The sequence below is a fragment of the Dunckerocampus dactyliophorus genome, chromosome 18 (assembly GCF_027744805.1).
Source record: "Dunckerocampus dactyliophorus isolate RoL2022-P2 chromosome 18, RoL_Ddac_1.1, whole genome shotgun sequence".
NCBI lineage: Eukaryota > Metazoa > Chordata > Actinopteri > Syngnathiformes > Syngnathidae > Dunckerocampus > Dunckerocampus dactyliophorus.
Genome location: NC_072836.1, coordinates 21,085,525 through 21,108,606, shown reverse-complemented (window position 1 = coordinate 21,108,606; position 23,082 = coordinate 21,085,525). Strand labels below are relative to the sequence as shown.

The window sequence follows — 23,082 nt, the reverse complement described above, 5'->3', positions numbered from 1 at the left end:
TGGTTTCTCATTTTACTGTTGGAGTTTTATCTTAAAACCAAAGTATAAAACGTTGCTGCAGAAGCCAATCGGAATACGTACGTGCATTTTGCAGTAAAGTACCCCAGCAGGTATTTAGATCCTATTTAGTTATTCTTGTGGGGGCGCCCTCTAGTGTTTACAGTTAATCATTACAAACGGTAAACAGCACTGCCCGCACGTCACGTGTAGCCCTTTCTGACAGCGCAGTGACTTTCTCGTCGTTGATTTGCTGAGCGTTTCAACTAAGGCGGGGCATATTCTGGTATAGTCTCCGATTGGTTTGTAATAGATGCCAATCATTCATGTAACCGCCCTCTCATAATGCAGCATGGGCGAAAATATCAGACCGAGACGAAAAAACTGAGGAGCGGTCTGCTCTATCATCAAGGCTTTTGAGCGATACCAAGGTGAGGATGTTGTATTCATTTACAGCGTATTTGTTTTCTCATTTTTTCTGTCATTATGTCAAATATTAGTTATGTAAAGACACGGCGGACATCGTTAGCCGCCTGGACTCTGGGACGCTAACCACATTGCAGCATTGAAGGGGGGACTTGGAAGCCTCTCGCCACGTTAAGTTAGCTTGCTGGCTAATTCACTGCTGCTGTCGCCGTCGTAAATACACCATAAACTGCTCAACTTCAACATAAATATAAATTCGCAGAGAATTCATGATATTGTGGAGGTTATAGCGACGTTTTGTCGCCGTTCTGACGACAAGTAATGTCGACATTTGTTGGGGATTCAGAGCTAGCAACCTAGCATGTTAGCTGTCCCAAGTGGCCCAAGCTGTTGTGTCCAAATGGCGGGCAAAGTCCACTTGGCACGTCCGTGGTGTTTAGGAGGGAACTGAGCAACCAATATAAAATCAAGTTCTAGCAACCATGTAACTAAATAGGCGTATAACAGCGTAATAACGAGGAAATGATGTCTGTGGTGGTGACAGCTGGAGTGCCACTATTAAGACGTGCGCCCCCTGTCGGTCATTCCTCAGCGCTTGAATGGAGTGACGTGATTGATGACGCAATGGAGGAGTATTGTACATATATGACATATACTATCTACCAAATTATCTTTACATGCAGCATGTATACATTTAAGCGTTAATAAAGCCTTAATAGACATGGATTAAGTTGTTGTTTAGCAGTTATTGATGTTTCGCAGTTTGTCAGATTTGGATACACCTTTAAAAGTAATGTTCTACAATTTAATTTGTATTACCAGCTTATTGTTTTGCTTTTCTTTACAGTATTTCCACTTTGACTTAAAAGCTGCCTATTAGTGTCGTGAGGGAGCTCTGCCCCTGCAAGTTCATTGGATTTAATTGAATCCAATTGTTTCTTATAAATCCTTTTCCTATCGAACAAGTGTATACCGTTTAAGTCTTATTTACACAACTGTGTCATTTCAGTGTCTAAATTCTGTGTCTGTAGCTGTGGGTTTTGACTTAGTGGATACTTTGAAAGGCTGTCTATGAATTTTTAATATGAAAGGTTTCCACAGGACTGTAATCTATCTGTGGCGGGTAGTTAGACAGTGTGATGTGTTAATTTGCATAATTGGCCATGATGCATGTGCATGTCATTTCTATGGAGATAAAAAGTGGGAGATAAAAAAAGATGAAAAGCAAAACACGTGACTTTCTGCTGTCGCTTATATTTCTGTGTGTGTGTTTTATTTTTTTTTTTTCATCACAAGAAAGACGAGCTGCGAGTGAGTGCTTGTAGATGGGGTGGCCGCTGAGAAGAACGATATGTGCTTTCATGTTAGTCTCCAAGTGTCCAATAAGACCAGAAAAAGTTGCTAGATTTGTCGCTAGCCGCTTTTTTTGACAAGCAGAATCTAGAGGAGTCTGAATACTCACTAAATATGGCGATTGTTTGCAACACTCATCCCTCCTGCCACATCTTCTTATTCTCTGGCCGACCTGGCGAGTAGGAGGTACTGTCGCACAACAAGCTACATTCGCAGACTGTCCCGTTATAACGTGTTTATGAGCGAGAGTCAACAGGCAGCGCCAAATCTATTCGTGGCGGTCCAAATGTGTGTGCCACAAGATAGTTTGTCAGATATGTTGCACAGATTCTGTGCGTTTTCGTGATGTGGTACAGAATAAATGTAATAGAGCAGGCAGGATGGGCGCACATGATTAGCTCCTGTGCATTTATTCATGAGTACGGGCTTTCTCAGCCTCCGAGAACATTCATATTTGATGTCCTTACATCCTCCGATGAAAGAATGACTTGTTAAATTGCGTAACAGTGGTGGCGCAACTCACCTTGTCGAGGCCAGCGTAGCAACCTTGCAGGCCAATCAAGCCGTTGGATCACTGCTTTGTGTGTGTGTGTCATCCCCAGTATTTGTAACGGCTGCATGTGAAGGTCAGTGTGTCCTTGTGCATATAGTGCGCCTCCTTCGTCCCACTCCCCCCTCATGACGCCACTGTCCTCTGTGATGTCTTTGGAGCTGCTCTATGCCCTTTTGTTTTTCCTACTGAGTGCTGTACAGCATCTGAATAATGCGGTGCTGTCTACAGGCAATTAGTCTGTGTTGTCTAGGCTGTACTATTATTATGTTGTTATTGTTTGCCATTCACGTGGCTGCTGGCTCTGGAAGACTCATCTTCATTTAGAGGGACAGTCGCCTCACTTTAACCCGGCAAAATCAAATTTGACACCTAGAGTTTGCTTCCTTTTACCTCGGAGTGTGGTACACATTTTTGTCGACTCTATCGTGAAGATATACATCCCGCACAATGGTGCCCACTGGTTGGTCAGCAGAGAATGGTCTCTTCAGCGTGACGACGGAACATAATGGAGACAGCAAAGGGAATTTTTACAGTTTGTGGATAACATCAGCACAGGGCACAGTACCTTGTCCTGTTTCTCTTCTTTTTTTGTAATTGTATCCCACCAAGGGAACACTATGGATTTGTAATACACCATGCACCATAATTATTGGACCGATATGAGGGAATTATGACATCCATCCATCCATCCATTTTCTATACCGCTTCTACTCTTTAGGGTCGTGGGGGTATGCTGGAGCCTATCCCTGCTGACTTCGGGCGACAGGCGGGGTACACCCTGGACTGGTGGCCAGCCAAGGCAGGGCACATATAGACAAACAACCATTCACACTCACATTTATACCTATTAACCTATGGACTATTTAGAGTCGCCAATTAACCTAACCTGCATGTTTTTGGAATGTGGGAGGAAACCGGAGCACCCGGAGAAAACCCACGTACACACGGGGAGAACATGCAAACTCCACACAAAGTGCCAGAGTGAGAATCGAACCCAGGTGTTTCCCAATCTCCAGACTGTTACTGTGTTGTCCAACATGCTAACCATTAGACCACCGTGCGGTGCTCAGATAACTGGTAATTTCAAAAAACAGTCCAATGAGGCGAGACTACGCGTACTGTGCAGGCGAACAAATCAAGCGCTCCTATTTTTGTCCTGCCTGTGACATTAAAAGCCTGTCGTAACTTCCCCTGAGCTCACTTGTAAACAAACATTCGCTTTCCGAGGAAGACATTTTGTGTGCTTGTTGCACCAAATGCCCTGCGATGAGGGGGGGGAAAAACATCGAGCACACAAAAAACCTTATCGTTATCGGCGTCTGAAAAGTGCAAAAGGTTTGCCGGAGACCGCCATTGCATCACACTAGCTGCTTGGAGAGTGTGCCCGAATACAGTGCACCTTGCTGGGCGACGCCGGGTGGTAGTAGTAATGGGGTAGTAATGTCATGATATTTGATTAGGGCAAGTCAACAGGTACAGTTGGTCAAATCCGAATTTGTTTGAGTCCTTCTTACCTTCAGGTGTACACAAACCACAGGTAAACCTAAATAAAATGTAGATATGAAAGTTATTGGTAGCATATCAGTCTTGAGCAGCAGAAAGCTATCTGTATTGGTTTGAAGAACAAGATATCATGCATCTGAAATTTATAGCCGAGATTTTGTGCGCATAGAACTATCTTGCGGTATGGCAGGGGTGTCCAAAGTGTGCCTCAGGGGCCATGTCTGTCCCGCAGTTTGTTTCTTTTTTTGTTTCAACTGGCCCCCTGCGTAATTTTCAAGTAAAATTCCTTGTCATACGGGAGAAACTCAAGACTAGAACCACAGCTCCTCTGCATTGGGAGGAGCCAGGTGAGGTGGCCCGGGCATGGGCACGGGTCATGATGCCTCCCGGATGCCTCCCTGGGGAGCTGTTCAGGTCAGTAGGAGGACACACTGGAGAGACTATATCTCTCAACTGGCCTAGCCGGACAGAGTAGCTGGAAAGAGGGAAGTCTGGACTTTCCTGCTTAGGCTGCTGCTCCCGTGAGTCATTATTGAGGAGATATATCATTAGACATGACACTAAATTGCTTTGTCACCCATAACACAAAGCTCCAATGGTTCATAGAGAAGGAAGTAGTCATTTATGTAAAGAAACAGCACTTTTGATCGTTTTAATGATGCATATGTATGACAATAATTTGCATACATGGGCAGATGAGTGTGTGCGTGTGTGCGTGTGTGTGTGTGTGTGTGCGTGCATGCATTAAGACATTCAAAGAAGAAGTATGTTTCTTATCCTTATTGGTCTTTCCCCTCAGTGATGTTTCAACAATGCCGATTGTGGATAAACTCAAGGAGGCGTTAAAACCTGGTCGAAAGGAGTCCGGCGATGACAGCGACCTCAACAAACTGCTGGCCTCTTCCGCCAAGAAGGTGCTTCTGCAAAAGATCGAGTTCGAGCCCGCCACCAAAGGTTTCTCATACCAGCTGGACAGCCTGAGGAACAAGTATGTGATCCTCAATCCCAGGAACGAGGGCGCCACTGGGCAGAAGGGGGCAGAGCCCCCCCAAATAAAGAGACAAGGTACATGCATCACTTTGCTGCTTTGAGAGATCTGTGCTTTCTGCAGCACTGATTTGACCATGTCTCGAATTTGACGGCGTCAAGTTTCAGAGAACCTGGTCGGAGGCCAGGGGGATGGAATCCCAGCACCACAGAAAATGCTCTTCCCGACGAATAAGCTGACCCTCAAATGGGAGCGGGTGTACCGGGTAGGGGCCGGCCTCCATAACCTGGGCAACACCTGCTTCCTCAACTCCACCGTGCAGTGTCTCACCTACACGCCGCCGCTCGCCAACTACCTGCTCTCCAAGGAGCACAGCCGCGTCTGTAAGTTGCCTTTGAGCTACACGACTGCAGTATTCCAATCAGGGGTGTCCACATACCGAAAAATGAAAGGATGGAAGGGCCTCTTTGATGTTTTTTGTAAAGCAACACGCTAAGAAGTTATGTACTGTATATTGCAAGCGTCTCAGCCTTGTCATAAACACTGTGGGTGAAAAGGCCTCAGGCCTATTATTAGTATCAACTCGGGTCTTTACGCTTTTTACATTTTTTATTTGTATTTTGAATTTTCCAAATATACTGCTCAAAAAAATTAGAGGAACACTTGGAAAACACATCAGATCTAAACTGGGGGAAAAATGATCTTGAATATCTTTCCTGATAATAAGTGGGTGATGTATTAGTAACAAAATGATGCCACATCATTTGATAGAAATGAAAATGATCACCCTATAGAGGGGGTTACTTTATAAAATAGGCAGATTTTTTTCAATTATTGCTGCTGTTTTTTTTTTTTTTTAATTTTTCCTCTTAAATTATATTTTTAGAATGTGTTAAATAAAAAAAAAAAAAAAACAGCCACAGGCCGTAAATTGCCCCCAGGCTGCACCTCGGACACCCCTGATTTGAATAAACAATAAAATGGAAAGACACCTGCTGTAAATGTACAGCAAAAGCATAGATCGTTGAATGTGGTGTAAATATGATACATTATAGGTGTACATCTATGTTCAAATCACACACAAATGTGATGTTAGTCAATCTTTTATCCTTTTCCAAACCACAAAAGCCTCCGACCTGATTTTCTTTCTTTGTATGTCCAAAAAAATGGCGCTGCGATTATGACATAAGTTGACATTTTCACAGCACTTGCATGCTTTTGTGCTCTTTCAGGCCACCCGTCAGGCTTTTGTATGATCTGCGTCATGCAGAACCACATCATCCAGACGTTTGCCAACACCGGCAATGCCATCAAGCCAGTGTCCTTCATCAGAGACCTAAAAAGTAAGAGAGGTTTTCACTTGCAGATTTTGTTTTGGCGGCACACTGCCTGAGTTTGGCAGTGTGTCATGTGACATCAGACTGCAGTACATTAAGACGAAGGCGATACCGCAAGCTGCGACTGAATGAGGGGCGATGAGGCGTGAGTTTAGTTTTTCTCAAAGGACACCACCACTGCCACCCCCACTCCAAAACTTACCCTCCCCTGCCCCCACACCTGCCTGCTGCTGCAGTCATGTCTCCACCTCCCACCCCCCACATCTTTCTCTCTAGTGCCCTCCCCGTCTCCTTGTGACTGCAGACGCGGACGCTTTAGCGCAAAACCCGCCGCTCGATGTAGGTGCTTCCAGCCCGTGTCTGTGTTGAGCCACAATGCCCTCACAAATGTCCTCACAAAGCTCCCGGGCCCCCCAGGTGTGACTCATTTCCGCTGGCGTGAAAGGACGCTTTTGCTGGGAATGCAGCAATAATGACCACATTAAGTATCGACCGGCCCCACCCACCCCCCGTGCTGTCCAGTAAGAGCTTGAAGGCTTCCCAGCCACATTAGCGCTAATGCGATGGGACACCAGTCTGTAAAAAACTCGCGAAGTGACTGTAAATGTTTCATAAGGTGTTTTTTTAAGGGAGCAGGCGGGATAAACATCTGTGGTAATTACCCAGGAAAGGCTGCTCTCAACCTGAAATCCATCGCAATATGTTTTTGTGGCCTTACAGTATGTCATAAATATTAACTGTGCAGTCGGAGGCCAACATCTTCTTGGATGCCATAACTGAATGGTCATTTAGTTAGCTTTCATTGCTTTGTAAGGGGTGTTGATGCCTGATTAAAGACAAATAATTGCTACAAAGCTGTTTTATTTCCTTTTACTCACTGGAAAGATTTATTTAAATGGACCGTGTTTTTGTGTGTACAGAAATTGCCCGACACTTCCGCTTCGGTAGCCAGGAGGATGCTCATGAGTTCCTGCGGTACACCATTGACGCCATGCAGAAAGCCTGTCTTAATGGCTACCCAAAGTCAGGCCTCTTTTTGTCACTATCTTAAACCAAGAAGAATATTATCATTTAAACGCTATTCAATTTCTCGCAGGCTGGACAGGCAGACGCAGGCCACAACACTGGTTCACCAGATTTTTGGAGGCTATCTGCGATCAAGAGGTATTGAATGTCTGTCTTTCACACTGATTATTATATTATTGCTTGCACACTTACAAGTTTCTTTTTTATTTTCTTTTGCAGTGAAATGTTCCATTTGCAAAAGTGTGTCTGACACCTACGACCCTTACCTGGACATTGCTGTGGAGATACGGGTATGCGCTTATTATCATACAGTATTCCACAAAAGTGTGTACCGTATTTTCACGACGATGAGTCACAATCGGTCAAAAAATGCATCATGAAGAGGAAAATGGCACTTAAAGTGGCACTTAATAGTAGTCTACTATAAGAGGCATTTAGCTGTATTTATGATGGAGCTATCATCAGAGCGAGCTTTTTTTTATTTTTTATTAAGAGTGACAAGAGAAGAAGGCAAAGCCAGAGGGAGGGGTCCACCAAACTAAATCCTCAGTAAAAGTAAATGGGTACAATGAAAACCCACCTGTTTAATAAATGTCAAAATGTTATGGAAGAAGACATTTTTAATATGTGGCAAGAAGCCTAGATGCATCTCTGTGTGTACGAACGTATCCAATGGGTTGTATTTTAACACCAAAACTTCATTTTTATATTCAAAAATAAAATAGACTGAGAATCATATGTGTGTATTTAGTAAGTCAGTGGCTGATGCAGCAGCTACAATCTCCAAGCTAGACATAATTAGTGTCCTGTCTGAAATACCATTTCTTAATCCACACAGGTTTTAAAATGTTATCATGTAGTTCCACATTACTTAGGGACACATCTCCCCTCCTTTGCCACATTACGCCTTTATGATGGACACAGACTCTGGGCAGCTCTGGAGGTGAGGAGAACCGGATGCAGAGCAGAGGGAGCCACTGGCTGTGGCCATCTTGGTGCATATAGTCGGATACCTGCTCTGAGCAGACCCCGTGTTGCTATTATTAATGTTGATGATGATGAATGATAACGGTAATTAAGCGTGCAGACGACCTGTTTTCATCTTCTCATCGTTTTCAAGTGTAGAATTACTACTCCTCTACTACTACTACTACTCTCGCTGGGAACACCAGGGAAGGTTGTATTGCAGGGTTTAAAGGGACAGTTGGGATGTTTTGACATGAAGCTGTATGACATCCCCATCGCCAGTGTACTACATCGACAGTGACTTGCTCCCGCCACTTAGTCCCGTGAGTCCGGTTCTGGTCGGATTTCCCTGACGAGGAACATAGTTCCGCATATTTGCTGGGGCGAGCGTCTTCATCGCATACACAGGGATATAGCGGGGGACAAATATAACGCAGAGCGATTTGTGAGGTCTGTGATGCATTTGTGATGCAAATGTATTACTCTTTTGAACCTATATTGTTTAGAGAAGCCACACTCTTTACTTAAATGGCCCGGATCTCCGACCAGAACCGGACTCGTCACCGTTGATGTACTACACTGCTGATGGGGATGTCATACAACTTCATGTCTAAAAATCCTTTAAAGTGTGTACAGCACTTAATGTTTGCATCCAACAATGTCTTGCACACTGTCACCCCTATAGTACCTTTATTATCATTCATAGTAGCGATGCCACAGTGGACAGTCTGATTGGCTTCTGGCTGCCCTTTTTCTTGCGAGACAGCTTTTCTCCAAACCAGAAATCTTATCACGGTTTGGTCTCGTGACACCTCTAGTGGATACACATCCATTATTGTCTAAATGTGTCAAAGTAGTATTGAAGTGTTTTCCTTTTTGTCCTGCAGCAAGCAGTAAACATTGTGCGAGCCTTGGAGCTGTTTGTGAAACCTGACGTTCTGAGTGGAGAGAATGCCTACATGTGTGCCAAGTGAGTACAAAACAACCAACCAGCAAACACTTGCACTTGTGCACATCTCATTTCTTCCTGTTAAAGTGAATGAGGATTGTTTTCTGTTGGTTTTTTTAGGTGCAAAAAGAAAGTGCCGGCAACCAAGCGCTTCACGGTCCATCGAACATCAAATGTACTGACGCTTTCCCTGAAGCGGTTTGCTAACTTCAGTGGAGGGAAAATAACAAAGGTTGGCAAATTCTTTTGAGTTTTAAGGGGCGTTCCCATTTATTTGACCGTTTCTTATTTTCCTCTTTTTTTATGTTGTTGCTATTTTAGGATGTTGGATATCCAGAATTCCTCAACATCCGGCCCTACATGTCTCAGAGTTCAGGTGATCCTGTCATGTATGGCCTCTACGCCGTTCTGGTTCACTCCGGCTACAGCTGCCACGCTGGCCACTACTACTGCTATGTCAAGGTGAGATGGTGACTACAGACCTTCACTTCATGACTTAATCGGCTTCATTATGATTGCTATGAAGTCAGATGTTTCACCATGCTAGTGTTTAAAAGCGTGCAAAGCCTGCATGGCTGAGCTGCGTGCAGCAGGCGGATAGACTGACCTCTAGTGTCATCCACTGCGCACTACGACAAATGTTTGGAACCGCTGACATAATCTCTTAAATTGCTCCAACAACCCACGTACACACACACACACACACACACGCATGCGCAAGAATAATTAATAATACCAATTTGGCAAAGTTGATCTCTTAATGTGAGTTATTGGTGATTGTATAGCCCAGTGGTCACCAAACAATTTCAGCCCAAGATCCCCGATCTCGGCCATGAGTCTACGTAAGATCGACCCCATTTTTGGGGACTTGGCTTACGGGTTGCTTGCCTGGAAAGCGGCGAGGCGTACGGGCGTGTTCAGTAGTCAAAATGCGAGCCTATTGGTCACTCCGTGGGAGGGAGGGCCACTGATTTGATAATACTTTCAGTTTTCCTAACATTTTTGGGATCGGCTGACGAAGTCCCAAAGATGGATGGGTTGGCAATGCTTGGTATATGGCATAACCACACAATGACTCCAAATTGTCGCTTGCTTCTCTGAGACTGCTTTTGTGTACACTAATTAGTTTTATAGCCGGCTGGAATTTCCATGAAGTAGAATCCCTTATTTATAAATGGAATATTTTTGGAGTTAGATCATAGAAAACCTGTTAATGACCGTGTAAATGAGGTTTTTAACATTATCAGAGCCCTCTAGACATGGACTCACCTTTACACCTGTACGGTGCTATATAGGAGACATAATGGAAAATATACACTCGCATGTTAGCACTGGGGGAGTTAATTGTTCTTGTTTGCTTTCTGGATGCGAGTACTTCCTGCGGTGGCGCATAATGTAACATTACTGACACCTAGTGACCAGTGTAGAATACTTCTTTCAATGCCTGCCTTGTATTTGTATTTTAGTTCATTTAGCTACTTTTATGCTTGAAAATGCTGAATTTAGGCCAAAAATATGTCAAATTTGCTTAAATATGCATATTTTTAAAATTAACAATAGGCCAGAGTCAACCACGAAACAAACCATTTTTTTTATTAATTAATATTAACAGTTTTTGTAGTGAAGGCAATTTGAAGTGGCGAGGGACGGCTGCGTATTTGGTTCAAGTCTTTGTTCTGACCTCATAACTCAGTCTTGACGTTTATATTTGTCGCACCATTTCGGGATTTTCACTTCTAGAGTTTGTGTCCTGTGTTGTTTAGGCAAGCAATGGGCAATGGTACCAAATGAACGACTCCATGGTGCACTCCAGCAACATTAAAGTGGTGTTGAACCAGCAGGCTTATGTGCTTTTCTACCTGAGGTGAGCACCGCTGCTTGCATGCCAGCAACTCTTTGTCTCTTACTGTTTCTTACACTGTCTTTTGGTTTTTTCATGAAAGGATCCCTGAAAGTAAGAAGAATGCAGATGGGCAAACAGGCAAGCAGGGGATGTTGCATTCTGGAAAGAACAGCGCTTCATCAGAGCAAATAAAGCGGGTTCATCTGAACGGACCTCTCTCCTCCCCACAGGTCACAAAGGTACGTACACACCCTCACCCTACAGCAGAGGTGTCCAGACTCACTCCACCAAGAGGCGGGGTACACCCTGGACTGGTCGCAAGCCACTGGCAGGGCACATGTAGACAAAGCACCAAGCACACTCACATTCACACCCATGGGCAATTTAGAGTCGCCAATTCACCCAACACGCATGCTCCACACAGATGCCCAAGCGAAGATTGTTTTTCTTTTCCCAGTATTCTGACTTTGTTTCCATAATATTTTGACTTTATTTTCATAATGTTAAAAAAATAACATCTTTATTTTGTTGTTTGTTTCTCATAATAGTACGACTTTCACGAAAGTTATTTTTCTTTCATATTTCAACTCATAAAATGACTTTTTTCCTCATAATCGTACCAGTTGATTCATGTAAAATTGCCACATTTTTTCTTGCTACAATATGTTTTTCTCTTAATATTTTGACTTTATTCTTGTAAAATTGTTTTTAAACTGTTTAAAACTGTTCTTTTAGTTTTCCAACTATTGAAACCTTTTTCTTGGCAATTTTCTTTTTGTGTGCCTTGCGATTGGCTGGCGACCAGTCCAGGGTGTACCCCGCCTCTCGCCCGAAGTCAGCTGGGATAGGCTCCAGCATACCCCCGCAACCCTAATTAGGATAAGCGGCACAGAAAATGGATGAATGGATTTTTTTCTTGTAAATAGGACTTTATTGCCACCATATTTTGGTTTTCCTCTCATAACAGTAGAACTTTTTCCGCCACTTCATTTTCTCAAAAATACAGCTTTATTTTTGTTTTGTTTGGTTTTCATAATATTACGATTTAAAAAAAAAAAAAAAAAAAACGTCTTTTTTCTTTCAAGTTTCAACTTTCTGCTACTATGGGGTTATTTTTCCTCATATTACGACGTTATTCTCATAAAATTGTGACTTTTTCTTGTTAGATTACAACTTTTTTTCTCTTAATATTTGGACTTTATTCTTGTAAAACGTATGCTTTTTAAAATTTTCTCGTTAAATTATATTTTTAAACTGTGCAGTGGGCCAGCCAATGGCCCCTAAGCTGCACTTTGCACACCCCTACCCTGCATGTAAAATGACACATGTACGTTTTTACATGGCTTTTACTCACATTTGACAGAAACTTGAGCCAGCACAATTACGCAAGATCCAGTCCATGGACGGCGGTTTGGGCCTGCCGGTTGCTAGAAACGGTGTGAGCAGCGCTCCGCTGCAGCAGCAGCAGCAGCCCCGTCTATCCAGCTGGACCTCATCCTCCAACGGCGCCAAGCTGCCAGGCGGCCCCACGGTTATCGAGGAACCTTTCAAGAAGCTGAAGAAGCCCTCTCCTCAGAGCCAAGTGCAGTCGCGCTGCAGCACACCAACCCCGTCCAACAATGGCGTGGGCAGGACGGACGTGGACAAAAAGCAAGGCGGTGACGGCAGGGGCCTCACAGCGTCTACCTCATTTAAATCTCTGTCCGATTCCTCCTCTGCCGACACCACCGAGTCAAAGGTGAGGTTGCAAATAGTGGAAGCATGCAGAGTGATTCAGGTGTGTGGATGCACGTTCTGCTCACTGCCGTGTGTGTGGTCATTCCATCAACCAGGACATCACGGGTCCCAAGAGTGCGCCAGCGGGAGAGGCCCCCTCCACTCCTCGCAAAGGTTCCAGCAACGTAGCGTCTCCCGCCAAGAGCGTGGAGGAGCAGAGGACGGTAAAGGTGAAGCCTCCGGCCCTCAACAACATCACATCCGAAGCCACCAGCAGCACCATGTCACCACCGCCTGCCAAAAAGCTGGCGCTGTCGGCCAAGAAGGTGAGCCACATTCCCGTCCTGCCTTAGCCAACTATTTCAGCACACACAGGAAAATGGGATTGCTCGAAATGAATTGCATTTGCAGGCTTTTCAGTTGGTGGTACAGGCGGCGCTGTAACCCCTAGACTGGGAGCGTCCAAAGTGCGGCCCGCAGCTCACATTTTTTTGGGCCTCGGCACGTTCTAAAAAGTAATTCATATTACACAAGTTTGTTTTGTGGCCTACTGTATAGCTTGTTGAGATATCTTAGCATATGTTGGCTTACGCTGGATCGCTTTTAGCATCTTTATTACACCACATGGATCAAAGGTCATTTATTTCAGTGGTTCAATTTAAAAAAACAACAATGGAACTTTTATATTGTCGACATTCACTTTACACAGTGAAATATTTAAAGACTGTATTTCTTAATCATTAAAAATATATATTTAATATTTAACAAACTACGGTAGTGGTTCACATTCTAATGAGCAATGCTCTAATTGGTCTCTTAACTTCTGCACAATGTTTTCATTGATTGAGATGCACCAGTCTATAAAAAAACATTAAGCCTAGTACAGTAATCCCTTTTTCAAACTTCACTGCTTCACTCTATCATGGTTTTTAAAATAGATATAGATGAATATAAATCATGCTGTTTTGTGGTTGAATATTGACTGTTATTAAAAAAAAAAATCTGCATAATTAAGCCAATTGTTACTTATTGTTTGCCTAAATGAAGCATTCCCAAGCATAAAAATGGCTAAAAGAACTAAAATATGAATTTAAGGCATTCAGAAGATGCATTCACCCTCCACTCAGCTCCCCGAGCAATGGAACACATTTACAGCAACACACACGAGCATAAGTCTTATTTATGTCTTATTTTCTCTTATTATGTCTACTATATTGGGTAATAGTAGTGTAAATGTGACTATAGGGGTGTTATGAAGGTTGTAGACGGGTTTCCAATGCCGTAACTACACAAATATTCCATTTATAAACAAGGAAATGAACTTATCATGGTTGGGCAACGCAAAACACTTTTGAGGTGCAACTGGGTGCAAAACCACCAAAAACGTCCCGTTAAAGATAAAAGAATGTATTGAAAGATGGACTCCCATCAGGTGGAGTAACAGTGATGTGGCGTTACTCCTGAATAACGTTCATAGAATAGGATGTTAACAAAACACATTCTAGACATCATGTTGTCAAGAAAAAAAGAGCTCGCCTAGATGGAAGACCAAAGTGTTTTCTAAAGGGGGGAAAAACAATCGATGTTGACGACATGTGCGTTTCTTGTTGCTAATTAGTATTTCCTCTCCATAAATGCAACGATGTTCCTCCCTGTGAGTGTACGCTACCGTACGTGCACCGAGTCTAATCAGCCACAAAGTCTACGCTTGGTCTTCTTTTCCTTTTTGACCTTCCTTTTTTCTAACCATTTCTAATTGTTCTCTGCCATGCCCCCTTCCTCTTTGCTTCTCCCCGCCTCCATCTTTTCCTGCCATTCCCCTCTCCTCCTTTCTTTCTTTTTGTCACGTTCATGGCTATTTTTCTTTAGACCACCAAGTTTTTATTTTTGTCGATAACTGCAGGCTCTCAGTCGGAGTCCGAGCAGCATTGATGCTCCGCCCCCATTGCCACGACAGCCGTCCGGAGACCCCACTCATCAAACTCACACTAACCACCTCGCCGCTGCTCCGCCCACTCACGCTCACAGGTAGGCTTCCCTGAACGTCACACGCGAGCGCCTCAGTGTGGATGGAAAATAATCCAGGTGCTCTTTTCACAGAACGGCTTCATCCCATCCCTCAAAAGTCCACTTGGCCCACTTTCAACAGCAGAGCCCGCAGAAACACACAGAAAACGCCAGCCGTTCACTCAATGGATTTCATAGTCCCGCCCAAAAGAGCCCCAAGTCTTTACGTAGCCTCAGCGCCGAGCCCCCAAAATCAAACAGCCTTGACATCCAGAAGAGGAAGAAGAAAAAGAAGCGGCGCCACTCTGAGGTGGAAGTCGATGCGGTTGCCGACACCCGGTTTGACCCGGTGGGGCCTGCCGACGAAAAAAAAGCAAAGAAGAAAAGGCGAAAGAGGGGGCACGAAGAAGAAGGAGGAGACAATACTTCACAGAGAGAATGTGTGGCTTCTCATCTGCAGCAGCAGCAGGAGGAGGAAGAGGAAGAGGACTGGTGTCAGGGCGGCGTGTGGAGCCTCTCGACCCGTCACAAAGCAGAGGGGCTGCAACAAAAGCGAGATTCAACGGCTGCATCAGCGACGGTGTGCAAGATAAATCCAGCAGATGAAGGGCTAGAGTGTGTGTCCATGAAGAAGAAGAAGAAGAAGAAGAGGAAAAGGAAAAAGATGACGCCGGAGGCTTTGCAGGAAACATCAGGTGTTGCATCACAATGGTACGTCAGAGTTCAACACTTCTCTTTGTTAGTCATGGGAACACAAAACACAAAAAAGTCAAAGGTGATGTGTGTGAATATTAAGATAATACGTCTGCTTCCATGGATGACTAAGGAAATGCCAAAATGTTCACATTTCAGAGGCTGCAATCAGAGGATATTTACATTTTTACATCAAAAAATAATTAATGGAATTCCAAAATAGTTGTTGATTAATTGGATAATTGATGAATCATTGGCACCGGCGCCCACAGCTGTTTTTTATTGGCTCACGCCACAGTCTAAAAATAGAAACAAACAATAGCAAAAATGGAAAAAAAACAGCAATAATGTTACAAGAATAAAGTCAAAATATTAATAAAAAATGTAAGGGGAAAAAGTCATAATTTTATAAGACGAATAAAGTACAAATATTTGTAAAATAAAAAAACAGCAAAAATGATGGAAAAAAGAGCAAAGAGTGAAGCTGATATTAATAATAGGCTTTTTCACCGAGATGCAATATATACTGTATCACTTCTTAGCATGTGCTTTACAAAATATGATTTTGCTGTTTGCACCAGTCAATCTTCTCAACCCTTCTGGAATCTTTCCCTGCAGCAGTTGCGAGTCCAAGGCAGCTGTCGATCCAAAAGAAACAGGGGAGATGATTGTGCTGAAAAAGAAAGCAAAGAAGAAGAAGAGGCTAAAAGAAGAGGTGAGACGCCACCAAGCGAGTCGGCCCAACGGTGATCTTGACGCAGAGGAACCGCCTCCCAAGAAGAATCCAGCAGAGGGTGAAAAGTCACACAAGCGAAGCACGGGTACGCCAGCGTGTGTGCACGTGCAGTATAGTGTGTGTGTAGTATGAGGCATTCTGCTTTATGTACTTCTGTGCCATTTACAGCAAAAGTGGTGGTTTGGGACAGTCACGTGCAGGACGGCTACAAGCGCTCTCAGGCGCCAGCGGCCGATGCACGGGGTCCGCTCCCGGCCCATGCCTCCTGGGACGGCAAAAAGACAAGCGACGTGGTGGCGGAGCTGCTCAGGAACGCCTCAGACAAAGCCTACGGCGCCAGCGGTGAGAAGACGTTCCTAAAAAAACGCTCGTCGCCGTCTTGGTGCACTGAGTGTTGTCTGCTCCAGTCCTCAGCTGGGATGGCCAGCTCTCCGCTGTCAGTCGAGATGCCATTGAAGACGTGCGCTACGCCAGGTGTGACACCGTCATCGATGAGTGGGATGAAGACTTTGACAGCGGGAAGGTGAGAGCACGTGCTGGAATTTCTATGTCATCATTCAAAGCTTGCATACATTTTGGCTGAAGTGCTCTGGAATTGGAACTATGGTGTTTCTTCATAGCATACAGTAGTCCATGCAGAGACTACCAAGTGTCTATTACATGTTGTTTGGTCACATTATGTTTGAATTATTAGTTTTTCTGTCATTTCCCCACACACAATGATACTTATTTCATCAAGGCACCGTGGGGGACCAAGGTTATTCCGCTTATGAGATTTTTTTTTTTTACATTCTCAGTACATTGATCAGTTTTAAGGCTCATTGTATGAAACTTAACCATCATTTGTTTTTACTATTTATTGATTTATTTTTTATAGATGTATTTTATTTTTATTTATGTTATTTATTAAAATAAATTAATATATACTGTTTGCTTAAACACATGTTTTATGTATTTATTTTATTTTATAATTATTTTGATTTAAAATGGCATAAACCCCTCAGGCGTATAGACCAGGAGATTATTTACACTCTTTACCCTCAGGAACCATTTAGTTCCATTAACTCCAATTATAATCACTCTTTTTTTTCATAAACTCTTATTGCTCCAAAAATACTATTTTATATTTATATATGTATATATTAAAAAAAAAAAAAGATCTATTTTACATAATTTACTAATACTACAGTATTTAACAATATAATATGATTGTTATCACCAATTATATACTTTAAGTGGGGGGGGGCTACACATATATCCACTTTTGAAAGGGACCTACTGTATAACAAGTCCTACATGTCATCCAGCAGCACTTCATCATAAACATCAGCTTTACAGATTCCATTAGCATTTAGCATGACACATGACGGTATGAGTAGCACTGCTGCGTGTGTTCATTCAGTGGTGTGACGTCTGAGTGAGAGTGCTGGCTACTATTTCAGGACTTTCTCCATTGTCAGACTGAATGGATGCAGATGGCGTAACAAACAATAATGATAATAATAATAGTTTATTTCAGCATCATGTGGGCGTACGTATACTTAATATACCTGTACAATATATATAAATCAGCATGCTAACGCCTCCTGTCGTCCCTCCTGCACGACCAGGTGAAGAAAGTGAAAAGCCTGAAGAAGGAGAAATGGCGAGGGGGCAGCAGCATCTTCCAGAAGATCCAGGATCGGCGCAACAAGTGGTCGGTGACCCCGGCGGGGAAGAGAGTTTTTGGAGCACGTCGCTGAGAGTCCGGTTTTGCGAACTGGAGACAACACTTAAACCTCTTTTTATTCTTTGTCTTGTTTTCACTTTTCCTGGATCATGAGCCAATAGCAAACAACGGACTGTTTTACCTTCTGTTTCCCCTTCAGGCTTCTTCCTTTTCACCACCTCTGTGCCACCAGATTCCTCTCAGTAAAATATCAAATTCTATGTAAGTGGCCTTCGCTTGGAATGTTATTACTCAACAGAATAACTTTTTTTTTCTATATTATTTTTCAAATTTTTATACCTTTTTATCTGCAGCTTTTTTATGTTGCAGTGCCAGGTGGCTCGTTTTTAAGGACCAATTTTTCTTTTGCTCCAGATCCAAGGTGCCGCCGTTATTTCATTATGCATGTTTGCTTTGTTTTTCTATTTTTGTAGCTATCTACAGTAAGAAAAACTGCACTTTTTGGGTTATTTTCACATCCACAATCCTTATGCGTTCTAAAGAGAGAAAATCGGCCAGCATGAGGGAGTTGAGAATGCACGTGATGGGACGCCTCCATTTTGACTAGAAAGCCCGCTAAAAAAACCCTCCATATGACTTTGTATCCATGCTGTGACCATGCAGTAACAGGCACGTGATGATAGCATGTAATACTTCCAGTATTTTGGTCATTTTAAACATAACTGGTGTGCATTGATTTCAGAGAGCCCACAGCAACAAACGCTACTTCCGTCAACGAGTGCCTGTTTGCTGCTACTAATCATGGCGGACTTCGTGAGAGCTGCCGCCGCCGCCACAGACTGCTTTTGGACAAGTGAGGGTCCAGGATCTTTTTGAGCCTGAATGTATGGGGGAGGAGCTACAGGTTTTAGAATCGGAGGGGGCGTGACTTGATGGCGTAAATGTGGCGCTTGCAAATGGAGGGGCATACAGCGTTATCGTGGATGCAAAAGCTTGGTGTGTATGGCGAGGAGGACACTGCTCCAAGAGACTGCATCACAACCGCCGAAGAATTGTGAGCGCGAACAAACCCTGCAGTGGTGGAAACCTTCAAATGGAAAAAGACGCCCCAGGCCAGCTGGCCACGGTGTAAGTAGCCATGGTATCACAACACAGTCCATCTAGCCGTGTAGAAAGGTTGTCCAGTCGTAGATGTTCATGTGCTTGTTCTTGTTTCCCAGTCAGTACAGATTGGTGTCCTACGGCGTTGTTTTGGGTTGGACCCGTTACCTCTCGGTAGTGGCGCGAGGCGCTCTGTACCTACGCCAGAAAAGTAGTTCTTCTTCCATGTTGGCGCCTACAGTATCAGATGTCGCTATAGTTGGTCAACATGCAGGTCAGTTATGTAACGGGAACATTGTTGGCGTTTTGGTGAGTTTTTTTCTAGTCGAAATAGGCGTGTCCCATGACGTGCATTGTTAGAGCCCGCATGCCAGCTGGTTTTCCTCTCTTGGGAACCCACAGAAAAGGGAAAGATGTGTGTGTTCAGGTTAAGATTGTGGACAAAATTCCCCCCCAAAAGTGCAGTTCTCCTTTCGTGATAAAAGCCACTCTTCTGGTTGGTCCGCAATTACTGGTTCACTTTGTTCAAGGTCAGATTTCACCATGGATCAGCAGCTGCTGCGTTGAAGAAGCTTGGATGTGATTATTGCTAACCTCACTACTCACTCTTCAATGGTTCAATTCTTTCCTGTGCCCCCTCAGTCTTACTTATGCAGCTATGCAATCTTTTCTGCTGGTCCCCTCCAAAACTGGGCTGAGACTCAGGAAGCCGCACATCCCCAACAACGCCGTCATCATGTGACCCCCTTGCCCCCCCTTCCCATGTTGCATCCTGTACAAACTGGTTTATACGTGCATCTGCTGCGTGGGATCATCTGGAATCAGCCAAGTGTACAGTCCATCAGACGCTGTAAAGATTTGCACGCGTACTTCTTTCCATTCTCTAGAGACGTTGCCTTCAATTGGCTGTAAAAACAATAAAATAAAGTGGTGTTCTATAAATATATCATAAAAAGCTAAATGTGCTACTATTACTCTGATCAACTAGTGGGTGTTTTTGTCTGTTTGCGTGGTACTGCAGACAGGACGCGCTGTTCTATCCCCAAACCCCCCCAAAAAACAGACACCAAGGAGGAACATTTAGCAGGGTGAATGGATGCTTCTCCACAGGTTTGCACCGCCTTTTCTCACCAGGGCAGCTTTCATAATGAAAGTGGATCCTTCCGGCGCTGTAGTTGAATAGAAAGGTGCAATAAAGTTGTGACTTTTGTGAGATGGAGCTTCTGTGGTTGTCTTTGTCGTCCTGTACGCCTGCATCACCTCATGAGCCCTTCATGTTCTCATGTATCACGTGCACTACGTGTACACGTTCATCCATTTTCTTTTCGTAATATTGTGACTTTGCACTATTTGTACTATTTCATTTTGTTTGTTTCTCATACAGCTTTTTCATGAATATTTCAACTTTATTTTACTAAAATGACTTTGCTTTTCCACTTGAGTTTTTTCTCGTAAAATTGCGACTGTTTTTCTCCTCAGTATACACCTCTTTTCTCTTAATATTTCAACTTTATTCTCAAAATTACAGCAGCTTTTTCCATTTTCCAACATTTTCAACTGTCTTCTTGAAAAATGTGCTCGCAATGATGACTTTCTTCCCATCATTTATTTTATTCTCAAAAATGTTTGTTTTCCATAATATTACAACTTAAAAAAATGTATTTTTTCTTTAATATTTCAACAGTACTAAGATGGCCTTATTTTTCCTCATAACGGTACGTTATTCTCTGCAAATTAGGACAGCTTCTTCTTAGATTACAGCTTTTTTCTCTTATTTTGACTTCATTCTTGTAAAATTACTGCTTATTTCTCCATTTTTTCTTTAGTTTTCTTGTTAAATAATATTTTTAGAATGTGCCGAGGGCCGATTAAAAAAAACAGTCCCGGAACGCATTTTCAAGATTCAAGAGTTTTATTGTCATATGCACAGTAAAACAGCAGTTCTACTATGCAATGAAATTCTTGTTCTGTTCATTCTCCCAAGAAAAGAAAGAAAACACACAAAAAAGTATAAGAACATAAGAAACATATGTACCAATAAATTAAGCAACAACAGAAGAGACATTAATACAAATAAATAATACAAATTAAAAAATAAATAAAAGTGCTATGAGTGTGTGCTTGTGTTGCGTGCGGCGTGTGTGAGTGCTTTGTTGAGAAGCCTGATGGCCTGTGGGTAAAAGCTGTTTGCCAGCCTTGTGCTCTTTTGGACACCTGACATATTCTATACCTAAATGATACACATTTATTTGTCATTTACAATTTTTAAGTTAAGATATATATTTTATTATGTATATCTGTTGCCCCCAAGGGATGATAACCGCAATATTAAATATATTTTAAATAAATACAGTATGTCAGTGTCAGTTATTGTCGGTCAGTGGCTAATCAATACATTTGATGATGAAAGCTTGTTTTTTTTAAAAAAAAAGATGAATTAGCAAGTTTTGTACTTTTATTTGTGCCAAAATAAAACAAACATTAAGGCAAATAAATTGAAATGATACAATTAAATTCATTAAGTACTAAAAATGTGGAGTTAAATAATTTATGTAAAAATAATGTAATCCCATTTCTACTTATTTGATGCCATTTTTACTTCATATTATTTCATGATAATTTATTCTGTTATTTTTTGTGTATTTAATGGCATTTTTAATTATTTAATGACTTATTTAATTTCAGAATGGCCTTTTATTTCATCAAATGCAACACAAATTAAATGAATCTGCCAACAAACGGTGGTGCACAGACGTACAGACGATGGAAAAGCACTGCTCGCAGGACATTGAGCTGCTGATTGTGAAATGCAAACCTTTTTATTTACCTCGTGAGTTTAGCGCTGTGTATTTAACTGCTGTTTACATCCCACCACGAGCTAACACTGCTAATGCACTAGGCCTCCTGCATGACATCATTGATAAACACGAGACCAAACACCCAGACGCTGTATTCATTATATCTGGCGATTTCAACCACTGTAACCTCAGGACTGTCCTCCCCAAATATTACCAGTATGTGAGCTTTCCCACAAGGGAAAATAACATCCTGGACCAAGTCTACTGCAACATGAAAGGTGCTTTGAAGGCTGTTCCAAGACCCCACTTTGGAAAGGCTGACCACATCTCTATATTCCTTATTCCAACATACAGACAACTTCTTAAAAAAGCTCCCCCTGTACGTACAGCAGTTAAAGTATGGAATGAAGAAACTGATCAAGTACTTCAGGACTGCTTTGGCTGCACAAACTGGGATGTGTTTAAAACTGCAGCGGGGAGGGAAGATTGTACTGTTGATTTGGATGAATATGCTTCTGCTGTTACTGGCTACATTAGCACATGTATAGAGACTGTTACCACCACCAAGTATTACAGAAAATACCCTAACCAAAAACAGTGGATGAACTGTGATGTAAGGGCTAAGCTACGTGCTCGTTCGACTGCATTTGTCATGGGCACCGCTGATGACTACAAAAAGGCCAGATATGACCTGAGGAGGTCCATACGAGAGGCCAAAAGACAGTACAGACAGAAGCTGGAGGGCTACTATTCCACCTCAGACCCTCGGCGCATGTGGGCGGGGCTCCAGCACATCACAGACTATTGACAGCAGAGTAGCGTAGCCACGTCCAGCCAAACTACACTTCCTGATGAGCTGAATGAGTTCTATGCCCGCTTTGACACCCAAACTCCTGATGAGCAGAGAGGGTGGCTGAACCTGGGGAGCACACAGGACTCACCTCTCATGGTGACATCAGCTGATGTGCGCAGGGTTCTGAACAAAACAAACCCACGAAAAGCAGCAGGCCCAGACAACATCTCAGGACGTGCACTTCGGGTTTGCTCATCAGAGCTAGCTGATGTGCTTGCTGACATATTTAACCTGTCGCTTGCACAAGCATCTGTACCGACCTGCTTTAAGTCCACCACCATAGTGCCCGTACCCAAGAAGAGCAACGTGACCTGCTTGAATGACTATCGCCCTATAGCACTCACTCCTATTGTTATGAAGTGCTTTGAAAGATTAGTCATGACCCACATCAAAAAGAGCATCCCGGCGGCAACCGTGGACCCTCTACAGTTTGCATATCGCCAGAACCGGTCCACGGATGATGCAGTCAACACTGCCATCCACACAGCCCTTTCTCACCTACAGGGCCAGGACACATACGTCAGAATGCTATTTATAGACTATAGCTCTGCTTTTAATACAGTCAGCC

At 43.1% G+C, this 23,082-nt stretch overlaps 1 protein-coding gene across 4 annotated transcripts; it reads left to right on the top strand.

The window, feature by feature from the left end:
* The first annotated feature begins 299 nt into the window (after window positions 1–299).
* Window positions 300–20,076, top strand: usp36 (ubiquitin specific peptidase 36). 4 transcript variants are annotated; one of them, XM_054758524.1, is made up of 20 exons: window positions 300–428; window positions 4,632–4,897; window positions 4,982–5,203; window positions 6,053–6,163; window positions 7,078–7,180; window positions 7,254–7,321; window positions 7,403–7,473; window positions 9,037–9,119; window positions 9,219–9,330; window positions 9,420–9,560; window positions 10,862–10,962; window positions 11,042–11,180; window positions 12,305–12,679; window positions 12,774–12,983; window positions 14,561–14,685; window positions 14,758–15,375; window positions 15,979–16,178; window positions 16,262–16,435; window positions 16,501–16,616; window positions 17,704–20,076. In XM_054758524.1, the coding sequence occupies exons 2-20, from the start codon at window positions 4,645–4,647 to the stop codon at window positions 17,833–17,835; spliced, it is 3,354 nt and encodes a 1,117-aa protein (XP_054614499.1). In that variant the 5' UTR covers window positions 300–428; window positions 4,632–4,644; the 3' UTR covers window positions 17,836–20,076. The 4 variants fall into 4 exon arrangements, with proteins under 4 accessions (XP_054614499.1, XP_054614500.1, XP_054614498.1 ...); XM_054758525.1 differs by having other exon boundaries at window positions 15,976–16,151; XM_054758523.1 differs by having other exon boundaries at window positions 15,976–16,178.
* Window positions 20,077–23,082: the final 3,006 nt, after the last annotated feature.

Excerpts from the sequence above, each read along its gene's own strand:
- usp36 (XM_054758523.1), top strand. The coding sequence starts at position 4,645 with ATGCCGATTGTGGATAAACTCAAGGAGGCGTTAAAACCTGGTCGAAAG. Across the intron at positions 9,120-9,218 it reads AATGCCTACATGTGTGCCAA|GTGCAAAAAGAAAGTGCCGG; the intron begins GTGAGTACAAAA and ends TGGTTTTTTTAG. Across the intron at positions 16,617-17,703 it reads AAGACTTTGACAGCGGGAAG|GTGAAGAAAGTGAAAAGCCT; the intron begins GTGAGAGCACGT and ends CTGCACGACCAG.